The following is a 15,176-nucleotide window of genomic DNA, read 5'->3' on the forward strand; positions in this document are numbered from 1 at the left end:
TTAGGAATCTATGCTGGTGTGGATCGTTCTCAGAGTCGCTTGCTTCTCTTTAGGCTCAGCTTAGGTGACACTTTCTACAAGAAGGTTTTGTATTTTGTAATTCTCCTAATAGTGAGTGTTTTCTTCATCCTCAGATGATCACATTCATCCTTCTCCAGTGATACGTTGGATCGTCCCAGTAGCTTGTAAACTCCTTGAGGGCAGGGGTCCTTTGTAATGCCAAGTACTCAGCACAGTGCCTAGTAAACAATGTGTATTGCATTGGCTCAAACAAAACTGATTTCTGCTTTATCCGGATTTTTGGTGTATTCCCAGCAGTGGCTGGTATCTTTAGACTTCCTATATCTAAAATCTATCCTAATCCTGGCTCAGCAGAATTGTTGAATTCAGCTATGTTAGGTAGCCCCTACAGTCTGAAAGACCTGAGCTCCAATCTTGTCTCTGATGCTTAGAATCTAGATAACTGTGGGCAATTAAATTCACTTTATTATGGTTCCCACTACTCCCTAGACTTACATAATAGGTCATAGGCATGTGATTTGTGATGGTAGTCAGTCAGTGAGCAAGCATTTATCAGGGGGCTTCCATTCTAATGATAGAAGAGAGAGAGAGAGAGAGAGAGAGAGAGAGAGAGAGAGAGAGAGAGAGAGAGAGACAGAGAGACAGAGAGACAGAGAGAGACAGAGAGACAGAGAGAGACAGAGAGAGAGACAGAGACAGAGAGAGAGACAGAGAGAGACAGAGACAGAGAGAGACAGAGACAGAGAGAGACAGAGAGAGACAGAGACAGAGAGACAGAGACAGAGACAGAGAGACAGACAGAGAGACAGAAAGAAATGGATGGAGAGAATGCCAGGCAGAGACAGAGAGACAGAGAGAATGAGAATGAGCATTTCAGGCCTGGGGACAGGGGAAGGGGAACAGTCAGTGAAAAGCGGGTGCTGTTAGGAGTGTGCTGGTAACTGTTTAACAACTTTCAGAAAGCAAAAAATCATTCAAGATACACTTTAAGATTTAATTTACATTATTAGCTCTTTCTTCAGTCTAAACAATGAGCAAAACAATGAATTTGTAGCATGATTTATATCACTGCTAATTTCCAAGGTATAAATGCTCAAACTGAAAATTTAAGAATCAGCCAAGCTGGGTCTCTGTTGAGAGATAGTGTTGTATGTGAGAAACAGCTGGATTGTAGAGTCTGTAGGGCAATATGTCGGAAAGACTCATCTCCCAGAGTTCAAATCTGGCCCTCAAACACTTACAAGCTTTGGTGAACCTGGGCAAGTTACTCAACCCTGTTTGCCTCAGTTTCCTCATCTGTAAAATGAGCTGGGGAAGGAAATGGAAAACCAATCTACTCTCTTTGCCAAGAAAACTCCAAATGGGGTCAAGAGAGTTGGACATGACTGAACAGCAACGCAAGAGTTCGTGGAGGGGAGTAGACTAGAAAAATAGGAAGGGCTTTAAAAGATTTTATATTTTCATCCTATAGATAATAGAGAGCCACTGGGATTTACTGAGTATATTAATAAAGAGAATTCCTACTTTAGAAGTTCCCTAAACTGACAAAATCACCTATCTTATCTTTCTTGACCAGAGTACTCCCAAGATTAAACTATCAGGATTTTGTGAATTAAGACCGAAGTCCATCAACCTTAGGCACCACACAGAACCTGCAAAATCGGGCCTCTTTGTTCCATCGCTACCTCTTTCCTCCCTCTCTCCAGTATGAATCCAACCAAAGTTCTTTGAAAGGCAAATGTATATTTATCCCGTGGAGGAAACTTTATCAACCAGTGCAAAAGTTTACTGGCACTAGCTGGTGATATAATGGGTAGTTTAAACCCTGCTAACTGCAAATAATTTTTCAACAGAGTTTATGATTACTGTAGAGTCTAGTAAAGTACAAGTACAGATAACATAAATATTTCGACAAAAGCTGATTGCACAGAAACCATAAATAAATTAGACCCAGTTTGTAAATAAATTCCTTTTTTCTCCAGCAAACATTTATAATTCTTTGTGGCTGCAAATGAAAGTAATTTATATGGAAAAAGCACTGAATGCTTTTTTTTTTTCAAAGTCAGGCCTCATTAAGAACCAATGTCTGGTGCCCATCAAGTCTCTTAGAGTCTGTTACTCAATTAGACAAGAAAGATACTGAGCAGACGACTTAACGCTACTAGTTATTGGGCCTGTTGATAATGACAGTTTCCAGAAGCCATATACAGTACAATCGTCTATGAAGTTACCATCTTATTGCATTCCCTTAACTACCAGGCTAATGTTACCACTTAACAATGTTGAAATTATCCTCTCAAATCACAAGTGTGATGTGGTGTTTGTCTGTGTTTTTAATGTGACATCTGATCATATTCTTCTGCAAACAGATTTTGTCTAAGTATTAAAGGGTGGTTGGTTGTTTTTTTTTTAATTCCTTTATGGGTTTCAGTGGCCTGCCTTCCTGTTTTAAATGAATGTAGCTGTGACGTGATGTAATTCAGTAAACTGCACCATCCAGGTGCTGCATGCGCTGGATTTTATGTGCAGAAGTAAGAGCTCTGGATTTGCAGTCCCAGGAACTGGGTTTGAGTTCTGGTTCTGCTACTTATGACTTGGGTGATCTTCAAAAGGTCATTGGGTGTCAGTTTCCTAGTCTGTAAAATGAGAGGGCTAGATGAGATGACTTGGAATGTCTTCTTAACTATAAATTTATGATCCTATGAGAGGGAAAAAACTATTTTAAAATAATATTTTATTTTTCCCAATTACATGTAAAAACAATGTGTAACGTTAATTTTGAAAAATTTTGAGTTCCAAATTTCTCCCTCCCTTCCTTCTTCTGGAAACAAAACCCAACACTTTTAAGGAGGTAGAAGAAAACCTTCTGGATTTAGAGTCAGAGGACCAGGGTTTGGATGCTGGAGCTGCCACCCTAGCGCCTGTACAATCTTAGGAAAGGGACAACTCTATGGTTTCAGTTTCTTTTCTGTGAAATGAGGAAATTGGACCAAGATGGTTTCTGACATTCCCCTATGTGCCCTGTAATCATTGGAAGTTTCTTCTCCATTGGAGACACTGAGTTTCTAAGGAGGCAGAGTCCATTCTTGAGATGGAACAAGTCATGGTCTCTATCTCTCAGTGACTCAGTGGGAGCTGAAGGCTCAGTCGCCACCCCTCTTATGGCCCTTGGAAGGAGAAGGAAGGCATATTGGTACAACTTCTACACAATTTCTCTCTTTCTGGACAGGCTCTCAAGCCCAGAACCTGATTAGCTGCGCCTTCCTGGGCTGGCTCATATGCCTCTTTGCAGCCTTTTGCTATGCCTCCCTCTTCTGCCAGATACGCATAATTATTTTCTTTATGTTGGACTTCTGGCTGCCAGGAAGACTTGGTGTTGTGTAGCAACAGGGAAAGTTGAGTCAGTTAGGAGAATGAATCTGAATACCCCTTAAAGGTCTTCATATCATTTCCCCCAAATGACCAAGTTCCTTGGACCTAGGGTGTATTGAAAACACAGTTAGCATTCAATGGAGCTTCTGATGTTTTTTAGTTTTTTGGGAGGTGGTAAAGAAATTTTTTTTTGTTACATTTTTGTTTTGTTTTGCTTTGCCATTAGAAGTCAGTCATGTGCCACGAGCCTTCCCTATTTTCCTTCCAAGTCACTGTGAGTCCTCAGCTCCTGGATTTGGGTCTCTCCTTCTTTGGAAGCAAAAGGGATCAATGCCAACAGCCACCAAGGTCCACTTAGGTAATTATAATAAACAAGTTAGGACTCTGGGGTTCTCAGGACCATCTGAATGAAGGAGAGGCAGGGGGAATATTTCTCCATCAGTAATGGCACATTAATGCTCACTCATGCCCCCATTTAAATGAATTAAAACAGCAGCCCCCTCACACCCCCTTCAAAGTAAGCAACCCAGGTCCCTCGTTAGAATTCTGAAGGGCTACAGCCTTCTTCCTAAACCACCATCAACATAAACAAATCCCTAGGTAGTGAACCACACTTTCTGGCCACACACAAACCACAGTCCTCACCAGAGGGCAGTCTACTTAATGTGAGAATAACAGCCCAGTTTTATGGGTTCCTAATGGGAATAAATTCAAATTGTATTGGGAAAGGAGAGAGGTTACATAGAAGGGACAGGAGACCTTCTCCGCTGTGTATTTTGAGCAGTTTTGATAGATCGAAAAGCTAATTTTGGTGCTTCCCTTGTAAACTCAAGAGCTTACAACATAGATTCTTGAAATTCCTTGTCCCTTTCTGCCTTAGGGATTAATGCCCACAGCATGTTCTCATGCCTCCATCTTGGCTCACATCGAGACTCAGCCTTTTTTCTACCCCTTCCCCAAACTTAATAGGTTCCTTTTCCTGGCTGAGGGTTAGCCCCCTCCACTGCTGTGTCCAGACTTTAAGTAATGGGTTCCGTCCTAGGCTCAATTCCTGCCTGTGATAGCTTTTTCTTAAATACCTGTTTAAACAGCCATTTAGATAAGGGTGTCCCTCCCATTTGTATGTGACAGGAAATGCCTGCTTTCTTTTAGATAGGCTGGCAAATAATGGCTGGAGATATGGTCTGAGTCCTGTCAAGGCTGAGTCCTGGCTACTTTAGCCCACTAGAAGGAGAAGGAACTACCCCAGTCGGCTACCGCCCACAGCCCAGTCAGATTAGGTTCATTGTGAATTCATCTGAAGAGATATTTACTCTAGAGAGATCCTTAAGAGAAAGTTATCCAGTGAGGAGGATAGGAAGATTCTCTAAAGACTCTCGAGCCTAAGGAGAAAGGTGTTCCCATCAAGTCTAAACGTAAGAGGAACATGTGCTACTTTTTCTCCCAATTGGTACCAGGGCTTGTGGTTGTACAGTTGTTTCAGTTGTGTCTGACTCTCTGTGACCCCATTTGTGGTTTCCTTGGTAGAGATGCTGGAGTGGTTTACCATTTCCTTCTCCAGCTCATTTTACAGATGAGGAAACGGAGGCAAAAGGGGTTAAGTGACTTGCCCAGGGTCACATAACTAGTAAATGTTTAAGACCAGATTTGAAATCATGAAAATGAGTCTTCCTGACTTCAGGCCCAGGGCTCTATCCCCTGATAACAGGTCTTAGTGGTAATAATAGTGACTTCCCAACCAAAGCAGAAACAAATTATAATAGGCTAGAGTTTTCCTTGGAGGAAGTCCCACTCAGTCCTAACCTCCTTAAATACCTTTCCCTGGGCCCTGTGGCTTCTTCTGTCTTTGGAAAGAGCTTCCTAGAAAGAAGAATGGGATTTCTTCACCTGTCAAGACTGAAACAAGCCAGCCTTGTTCCAGCTTCTAGATAGAAGTTGTTAACTCTGTCTCTATTGGTCAGGACCTACCCATAGACTAGAAGTATCACAATGTCATAGACCTTAGGGGTATTTTAATCCAACCACTATATTATCAGACGTTTCATGGATGGAGAAAGTCAGCATCCTTTTTTGATAGTTAATTTGTGGCATTCAGGGGGAGATCAGATGAAGTCCCCTGCAAATCCAGAATGTATATAGGGCAAGTAAAAATAATAATAAGTAATAATGATGCTTACGACGATAATAGTCATGGTATAGTCATGGTAAAATAAACAGAAACTGCCTCCCCTGACTATGAAAGCATAGGTTGATTCCCATCCCTTAACCAAAGCCAATCCGATCAACCCACCAATCAAACAAGCATTTATCAGGCTCCTGGTACGTGTTAGCTACTGTGCTGGGTGTCACAGATGCACAGACAAAATTGAAATAGTTCCTGCTCTCAAGAAGAACATATTTTAGCGTTACAACTATGTAACTATGTGAAGGATCCAGAATTCATCAATGCGGGGACATTCTGGCCTGGTAACTTCTTCTTTGAATGCAAATCCCAAATTGTTCATGACAAAGTAGATAAATCCTGGGAGATTGCCATGAGAATAAATCACTTGCCCACGGTCACACAGCTAATAAATAACTATGGTAGGATTTGAAACTTCAAACCCAGTGCTCTACCATGTTTCTTCTTTACATTAACTTGTTGTTATGGTTGTTTTTGTTGGACTTGTGATTTCACCCATGTGTGGAACTTCCAGTATGGAAACTCCATCCTCTAATGCAGATCAGAACCATTTCTCTTCAAGTCTTACGGAATTCTTAGAAACCCTTGATAGGTGAAGTGACTTGGCCATGGTCAACAGCTAGCATGTAATGAGAGGCAGCACTCGAACCTAGGTCTTCCTGACTATGTCTTCCCTCTAACCACTCTGACATGCTATCACATTAAAATTATATTATTATTTTTGATAATATTTCCACTGGACCCTTAATAGGATTTCCCCTTCTCTTTTCAGTCATTTTCCTGAATTGCATTTTCTTCCTTTGACTGGTTCCTTTATTTTCCTTGATCTTACTAATGGTCTTGGAGGCAACCTTCTGTAAATCCTTTGCTGATGAGGCCATGGCCTCTTCCCCTCTTCATCCATCGGGTACCGCTGTGGGCCCCACCCTTTCCTCAAAGCCCACATGTGTATGTTGGCTGGGGAAGGCCCCTGAGGGACCTCTGCTTTCTCACAAACACGTCAATGGGAGCCACTCGGTAATTGCCCTAGGAAGGGAAGAGCATGGCATGTCCGGTGCTAAATTCTTGAAGGAATGCTCCAACACTCATCAACACTCATTGAATCCCAGTCCTGTTATCATGTGCAAGGCCCTTAGCTTTGGAAGTTGCTTTTGCTCCTCCCTGGGCAGGCATCCTCAGTCCTCAGACACGTGTAATCCTTCCTGTTGGCTTGGAAGCTGGTCGGGCCTCCCTCTCCTTTAGTGGCAATTAACCTTTCGTACTGAGCTTCCTTTGAAGCGTCTCATGTTTTTATGACAAAATGACAAGAAGGAATAGAATGGGGGGAAGTGTCTAAACTTCTGAGTTACCTCATCTGTTCTGTTTCCCAATTGGTCTCCTCCAGAGGACTCTGGTATTTTCATGTAGTTATGAGCATTACAGGTCTGCTTGAAGTCCCCCATCAGTCACGCAGCTGAGTCTGGAGGCATTGGGCCTCTGTGAATCTGTCTGTGCACGTGCATAAAGATATTTATACATAGATGTGTACGTATATGAACACATACTCAGATGTGTGTATATACACATACACATTCATACATGCAGGGACTGTTGTGATTTCATTCATTATAATGAACTCTTGTTGAGGAAATCCCTTCCACAATGCTTATCAATAACTTACAGTTTTAGACAATCACCTGGATCACTGAGACGTTAAGAGACTCATCCAGGGTCATACAGCCAGTATGGACCAGAAAGGGGACTTACACCCAGATTTCTATCCTGTAGGCCATACTAGGTGCTGGCATAGAAAATATCAAGGTTTATCCTGTATGGGTAAAATGGGAAGGGTATTCGACTTGGGAGCAGCAAGGTGGTACAAGGGATAGAGTGCTGGCCCTGGAGTCAGGAAGACTCATCTTCCTGAGTTTGAATCTGCCTCAGACACTTACTAGCTGTGTGATCCTGGGCAAGTCACTTAACCAACTATTTACCTCAGTTTCCTCATCTGTAAAATGAACTGAGGAAGGAAATGGCAAATCCCTCGAATATTTGCCAAGAAAACCCCAAACGGGGTTACAGAGAGTCAAAGACGGTGAAAAATGACTGAACAACATAAGTGGACTTGGAGCCAGGAAAGACTTTGGAGCAAATCCCCACTATCACAGACAGGTTCTTCAACCTCACGAGGCTTACGGAATCTCTACGTACACAAAAATATGTGCACCTATGTTTATTTACACATGCGCATTTATATACGTTATATCTATAGACATATATTTATTATTTACAAATATACACATTGATTTCTTATATGTATGTATACACTTATTTCTATACATACATATTGTGATACACTTTTTCTTGGATTTGCTTCCCTGCCCTTACCAAACTAAGTCCAAAAATCCAGCTCATACACACACACAAGCACACACACACACACACACACACACACACACACACAAGCACACTCCCATGAATGGTTTGAATCATTTTCTTCTATGGCTTATAGAAGTCAAAGTCATTTATTTCATGCGTTTGACAAGTGCAAAGCAGAAAATTAAGAAACAGACATATGTAGGCCATATAAATCATCAATTTAGAGCTGTATGAAAATTAGAAATCATGTAGTCTAACTCCACTATCTTACAGAGGAGGAAATGGAGCCCCAGAACACACTCGTACAAGGTAACACCAATTGTAGGTAACCAGATCAGGTAACTAACTCTGAATCGTTTCCTTTGTACTATACCACAGCTGCTTCAGAATTAATACAGAAAAATTAAAATGAGCTTGACTGAAGAATAGTTATGATGGAAATTATTGTTTTCCATCTGTAATTACGATAAACAGTTGAAGAATGCATGGTGTCTTATGTGTGGGGCACTCCTTTCACCCATGCTGATGGCAACTTGTCTGTGACTCAGCAGAGAAGTCCTAAGAAGTTCCTTGAGGCACAGAAGGGATCAAGTGACATGCCCAGGATCACGTGGCTAGTTAAGTGCCAGAGTACAGATGTGAACCCAAGACTCCCTAACTCCAAGCCCAACTTTCTGCCTACCATCACACACTTTTTCTAATAATAATTTACAAAATAATAGAGGGATAGTACTATTTGGAAACTCTCTAATACTTAGAGTTTCACATCCACCTGGATGAATTAACGTAGAAAGAGTAATATTAACTCACATTTATAGGGAGATTTAAGGTTTCCAAAGAGTTTTCCTTGAAACAACCCTATGAGGTAGGTTGGTTGTACATGTGTCGTGAAATAGATGAAAAGAAGACCCCAGGGGTAGAGAAGTCACAAAACTTGTGACATACTCAGTAATTGTGAGAACCAGGAGTCAAACCCAGGGCTCCTGACTCCATCACTCTCTCTATGACATAAAGGCAGGTTCAGAACGCAACAGCCCTGTGGCAGAGAGAAAGCAAAGGCACCTGTGAGCAGCCCTGCATTTAGGAAACAAAGCCACACCTGTTTTTAACTCTTCCCCTCTATTCACGGTGGCATGTAGATAATAAAATAAAATTAAGCTTCATTCTTCATACATCATCGCCCTGGTGCACTGTGGAAATGAAAACTTAGCCCAGCAAGTGGAAAAGCAGCTGCTTGCATGACATGTGTAACTATGTTTAGATTTCATGTAATTTAAATAAACGATCATTATTTTTGTAAAGAAAACCATCTAATAAGTATTTATTAAGTGCTCACCATGTGCTGGGCATGGGGGATACCAAAGACGAAAATGAAAACAGGCTTGGCCCTCTGAGAGCTGACTCTATGGGGTAAGTGCTCCCCTCCACAAACTAGAATGCCAACAAATTCAGTAAAAGGAACATTGGACTTTGAGATCAGAAGACCTGGGTTTGAATCATGGTCCTCATTCATCATGTGACTGTGAATAAGTCATTTTACCTCTAGTAAAATATACGCTTTTTGATGGGAGAGACAATTTGACTTTGAGGTTTGTATCTTCCCTATGCAGTACAGTGCCTGGTATGCAGTAGTTGCTTAATCAATGCTCTGATATCTGTTCTGAGTAGGTCGCTGGGCTGTTAGGAGGACTCTGGCACAAACTTAGATACTCACTGACTGATTAAATGTAATGACGTTTTGGAACATGTTATGATAAGTATGTATTGCTAAACAAATGCCCCTTTATTTTTGGTTAATAATTTTCTTGCCTGAATGACATAATGGAAAGAGCCCTCATCCTTGGCATTGGAAGGTCTGGGCTTGGACAAGACAATTTTTCTCATTGATAAAACCAGGCAATTGGACTCAGTGAATTTCTAGCTGGAAGATCTCCTTAAGCTCAAAATCTATGATTCTATAGCCTGGTCACCTTTCTTAATCTAGATATTGTCAAAAAGGAGTCCTCTTCAGGGCAGCCAGGGCTAGGAGGGAGTCTTAAAGAGACTCACTATTTATTGTTTTGGTCTCCTTGCCAAGCATCCAGAGACTTATTGGCCATAAAAAGAGTATACTTAAGGAGTTGATCTCATGGACTATGTTCCTAGTCCCAACCTTACCTCCATCTTTAAATGCTTCCTTGGGCTAAATGCTAGAAGGAACACATGACATATTCCCTTATGGTCCCACTCACCATTTAGACCAAAGTACTCCTTCATTGGCCACCATTCCTTTGTGTATTGCTTTCCCTACTAGAATGTAAGTTCTTAAGATACAGTCTATCTTTGCATTTGAATTTTTACCTTGGCGTTTAACATCATGCTTAACACAGTAATTGTTTAGTATTTTTCTTCCCTCCATCTGTCCATCCTTCTCTCTTTCCATTCATCCATCCCTCCATCTCTATATCCATCCAAGTCTTTCCTGTGCATTTCTTATCTAGTAAAGTGTCTTGAATACTTGCTATATTATGTGGAGGCAAATGGGATTTTTTTAGCCTACAGAACAGAAGCTCTGTGATTTGAGGGTGGAGGGAAGAAAGTATAATATCTATCTTTAAGTACCTGAAATGTTTTTCATTGAAAGAGAAATTAGACTTGTTTCATTTGGCCCCTGAAGACAGAAGCAGGAACAAAGGGGAGGAAAATTTAGACTTGAGATGAGCAAAAAATTCTTAACCCTTAGAGCCCTCTCTATGGAAAATAAATTTCTCTAGGTAGAGTGAGTGCCTACTGATTGGATGATCACTTTCTGGGATGCTCTAATGGAGATTCCTTCATTGGTTGGTTAAGGGTTGAACTAAGTTTCTGAGATGCCTCACAACAAAATCTGATTCTGAGACTGTGGTACCTCCCATAAATTCAGCCAATAAATCAACATGTATCATTAAGCACCTACTATGTGACCTGCCTCTGACACATACTGGATGTATGATCCTGGTCAAGTTATTTAAGTTCTTATTTCTCTAAGAAAGGAAGTGTCTTGTCAAACATGCCCTGGTCTGCAATAGCTTGAGCTAGCTTAAACGTTAATTGAGAATTATCTAATAAAAAAATCTAAAACACACTAAAACAGATAACATTACATTTTAAAACTAAGTCAATATATGGCCCACTGGGATCCTTATGTACGGTTTAGTGATTCCCGCTTCCATCTGAGTTTGACTCCACTACCTTGGGCCATTACAGAGAAGTCACTGGCCTGAATGAATTGAACGAATCTCCTTCTATGGAAATTCTCTGTCTTCCTGAAATCACAGGTCCACGCCCTAACCTTATCTGTATGTGCCAGGCACTGTGTGAGAAACTGGGAACACAAATACCAAAAAATGAAACAATCCTTATGTGTAATATGGGGGAAACAAGTACTTATGTCAATGTATACAAATTAAGTATAAATTCATCACAAGGAGGGTCCGCTTAAATTGATGGGGTCACTAGACCCTTGCATGGTGTGTGCCTATAGAAATGGGTCACATTAAAGGAAATGGAATCATGGAGGGAGTTTATCTCTCAGACAAAATGTTTGGGAGTTTTTTGGGGGATATTATTTACATAACACTAGTTGAAAGGATAGTTTGCTTTGGATTATGCATGTATTCGTAGAAATGCTGTTGTAATTTCTAGTTTGTAAATCAAACAGTTTTCTCTTTCCATTTTTTTTGATCATTCAAGCTACTTAAAAATATTTAATTCCGATGATAGTATGTGAAATTTAGTTTGGCCAAAGGGAGTCTCTATTAGTTCATCTGTTTTACTCCTGTGCACAGATGGACGCAAATGGACCCACTGGATTCCCCTCCCACTCTGTAAGTTGTTCAGGTTTTCACCAGAATTCTTGGCCTTTGTCATCAGAATTGCATTGGGGCTTTGAATGCAAACCCCTCTGTGCAGCAGGCTGGGCCCAGATGTGTATTTTGTCACTGCAGGAATTAAAATCTAAATGCACTTGTTTAAATTATGCATTGGGGTAGCCCAGAGGTCATGGGGTCAGCCATGCCAGTGGGAGGGCACAGATGGGTTTGCCTCGATCCTTTTTAAGGGTTGGAGATCACTTTGATGGAAGTGACAGTATGACTGATTTAACCCTTTGAGGAGGGAGGGGAAATGTAACTGGACCATAATGGATCATTACCAGAGGCGCCCAGGCCCCTTCTTTCCTGCTTGCTTCTCCTACCACTTAAATGGATAAATCTGCTATGTGGTTCATATCTCCACTTCTAACAATTCAAGCCTCAGCAATGTAAAACTCCTGGTTGATTTTATAAAAATCACCTTACAGGAGCTGGATATGCAAATCCTAGGGTTATTTTTTAGGGAGGAGGGGAATTTTCTTTTTTTTTTTTTCATGTCTGAAAAAACTAACTAGTCAGCCAGTCTTCAAACCTATTGACCCCGAGGGTGAAGTGCAAAACTCCTGTGGATGATGGATTGGTTTGCCTTGGTCAAAGACATCTGAACGTTTAAATATTTTATTGTGATAGGATGTTCCTCAGAGACTCTGATCAAAGGAAACAGTGCTTCGGTTGAGTTTTAGTTTGGGTTTGTTTGTGTAGGATAAGAAACTGATTGCTTAGATCTGGTTCAGGCTCCAACTAATGAGGCCGTGTTGTGTAATGGTTAGAACAGTGGCTTTGGAATTAGAGATCCTTGCTCCAACTTATTACCCATGTGACCTTGGTCAAGACCCGAGTGGACCTCAGTTGGCTCATTTGTAAAATGAGGGAATTGAACTGGCCAGCTTTGAAGTTCTCTTGATCTAAACTTCTGGGTCATTCAATGTTCTGTAGAAAAATCCTCTGTGTGGCTGCTGGACTGGGCTATCTCTACGGAAGATTCTGACTGTGGAAAATGATTTCCTTGGATTTTGACAATCAAAGAATGTGACTCAGATCCATCTAACAAGTAGTGATGTTCTGAGCGTGGTGGGGAGTCAACATAAACCTATGAAGAGCCTTTCTGTCCAGATGGAAGGACAAAGCACATCCTCATTAAACCATGAGATCCTCATTAAATCCTTCAGGTGTTTGTTGACTGACAATCCGGGCAAGAATATGGCAGAAGAGATGGGCCTATGACTGGACAATGAAGAAGGAGGAGGATTGCCAAATGGAAAGGGACTACAAAGGCTGTCTAGTTTAACACCCCCATTTTCCAGGGAGGAAATTGAGGCTCAGGGATGATAAGAGGCTTTCCCAAGAGTCTGGGGCAGGATTTGGTCCCAGGATCTCTGACTCCTAGTATACTTCTTTAAAGCAGAGGGAGAGAAAAAGAGCCTTCTAGAATAGTTCTGGGGGCCTCCAGTGATGGTCTATTAAGGTCCACTTACATTTCCTCTCCCTCCTCAAAGGGTTAAGTCCGTCATACTTCTCTTCCATCAGTATGAACCAAGGCTTTGAGGTTGGAATGAACATAGTGTGATCGTGGGCTTGGAATTTAGGATTTTTAGGGCTGGAATGGAACTTATAGGTCTTTTGGTTGATTAACTCCTGGGGCATAGACAAAGGGAAATGACTCTTCCAAGGTCATTCCACTATCAAGGGGCAGATCTTACCGTTTGGCTTTGGGGCTTCTGACTCCAAATACAGTTAACTACAATTGACCCAGATAGAATGGAGAATTCCTGTAAAAGAGTAGAGAGAGATGATGGTTTAAAAGGTAATGTAGGTGGAGAGTTGACGGTGGTGAGGTATTTGGAAGAATTTTGTTCATGGCAAGTCCCAGAATGAGATCAGTATTAGGAAATAAAATCTCTCAGCTTTCTTTAGGATATATAGGCTAGGGGATGAGAAGACCAATTAGGAAGTTCCTATGGTTTTCTAGAGTGATAGTGTGGTGTAATGAACAGATAGTTGACTTAGAAGCCAGGAACACTGGCTTTCATCTCTTGTCCCTGGACACATCCAGGCTGTGTGACGCTGGACAAGTCCCTTAACTTGTTTGTGCTCTAGGTAATTCTTTGGGATAATAAATTGCATAGAAGGTGTCAAGCTACTTTGGTAGAAGGAGTTTCTTCACCTGGAAGGTCCCTATCCCAATGAAATCACAGGTCTAGTTTCTATTGGTAGAAGGAGTTTCTTCACCTGGAAGGTCTCTATCCCAATGAAATCATGAGTCTCTATTGCTATAGTAGGCCAGGCATGAAGTAAAGAAGGCAAGAGCAAAGGTGAGGGTTATTGGAGTGGAAAGAGAGGACAGCATGTGTGATATATTTTAGAATTAATAGAAGTTTTTGATCAATTTGATATGGATGGGGGTGAAGAAGAAAGCATCAAAGATGACCATTTTCACCTTAGCTGTCTGGGAGAGCAGCAGTACCCTTGGTGGAAACAGTTAAATTTGAGAGAGGGGGGGTCAATTTTGGGGTAAAAAGTTATGAGGATTTTTTTTAAACACAGAGTATATTTGAAACTTCTAAGTGGATAAGCATTGTAGGTTTTTGGAGATATGTAACTTAGACTTAGTTCAAGGGTCAGGAAATTAATGGGGTTCATTTTAGTGTTTGGTTCCCAGTTTGGTTGAACTGATTGATATTTCTCTAAGAAACAATTTTTTCATCTATATATGATGGTTCACCATATTTCAAGAAATAGAGAGGTTGCCCTTACTACTCATTCTGTGAATGGGAATAATGAAGCTAAAGAGTGGCATTTGACTAAGAATTCATCGTTTTACTAAGACTAATAATTAGTAAGTCCGGTTGGTACTTGGGACAGGAAGAAGTCAACTTTGGGAGACAAATTTTGGTTCAATATGGGACCGAAGAGACTTTTGGGAGAGAATTGGAACTTGGGATGCAAGGCCCCATGGGGTAGGGGAATTCTAAGACCTCACTTCCTGATAGAAAGGAGAACACACAAGATAGCCACCTCACTACTGGGGAGGCCTCGTTGAAGGGAGAGAGCAGGACAGAGCTGGGCTAAGGAGGAACACACTTGCTATACATCTGACAGGAGCATGAAGGGACATTTGTTAGCTTTCTATTTTAACTTATTCTTGCTAAATGCATGTTAAGCTTTGTTGTTACTTACCAATGATATGGGCAGCTTCCACATTTTGGGCTCACCCCATTTAATCTATGGCTATACTTTCAATTCCCAATTATTATTCATCCTAATTGGGTGATTCAAAACAAAAGACTCTTCAACAATTATTAGTTTGGAATGTGCACCTTTCTTTGGGTGGCATATTTCCCTCACTAATTATG

General features: G+C 41.1%; 1 protein-coding gene across 7 annotated transcripts in view; it reads left to right on the forward strand.

The window, feature by feature from the left end:
- MECOM (MDS1 and EVI1 complex locus) overlaps positions 1–15,176 on the forward strand; it is a 683,063-nt gene that overhangs the window by 314,399 nt on the left and 353,488 nt on the right. Inside the window, exon 1 of one of the 7 annotated variants that reach the window (XM_072618532.1) lies at positions 3,599–3,751. The exons of the other annotated variants lie outside the window; for them this stretch is intronic. Coding sequence (XP_072474633.1) covers positions 3,724–3,751 — 28 coding nt within the window. The 5' untranslated portion in view covers positions 3,599–3,723. Of the gene's footprint in view, positions 1–3,598; positions 3,752–15,176 lie in introns of those variants that run through there. 7 annotated transcript variants of the gene reach the window in all.

Source organism: Notamacropus eugenii, chromosome 6 (genome assembly GCF_028372415.1).
Source record: "Notamacropus eugenii isolate mMacEug1 chromosome 6, mMacEug1.pri_v2, whole genome shotgun sequence".
Lineage (NCBI taxonomy): Eukaryota > Metazoa > Chordata > Mammalia > Diprotodontia > Macropodidae > Notamacropus > Notamacropus eugenii.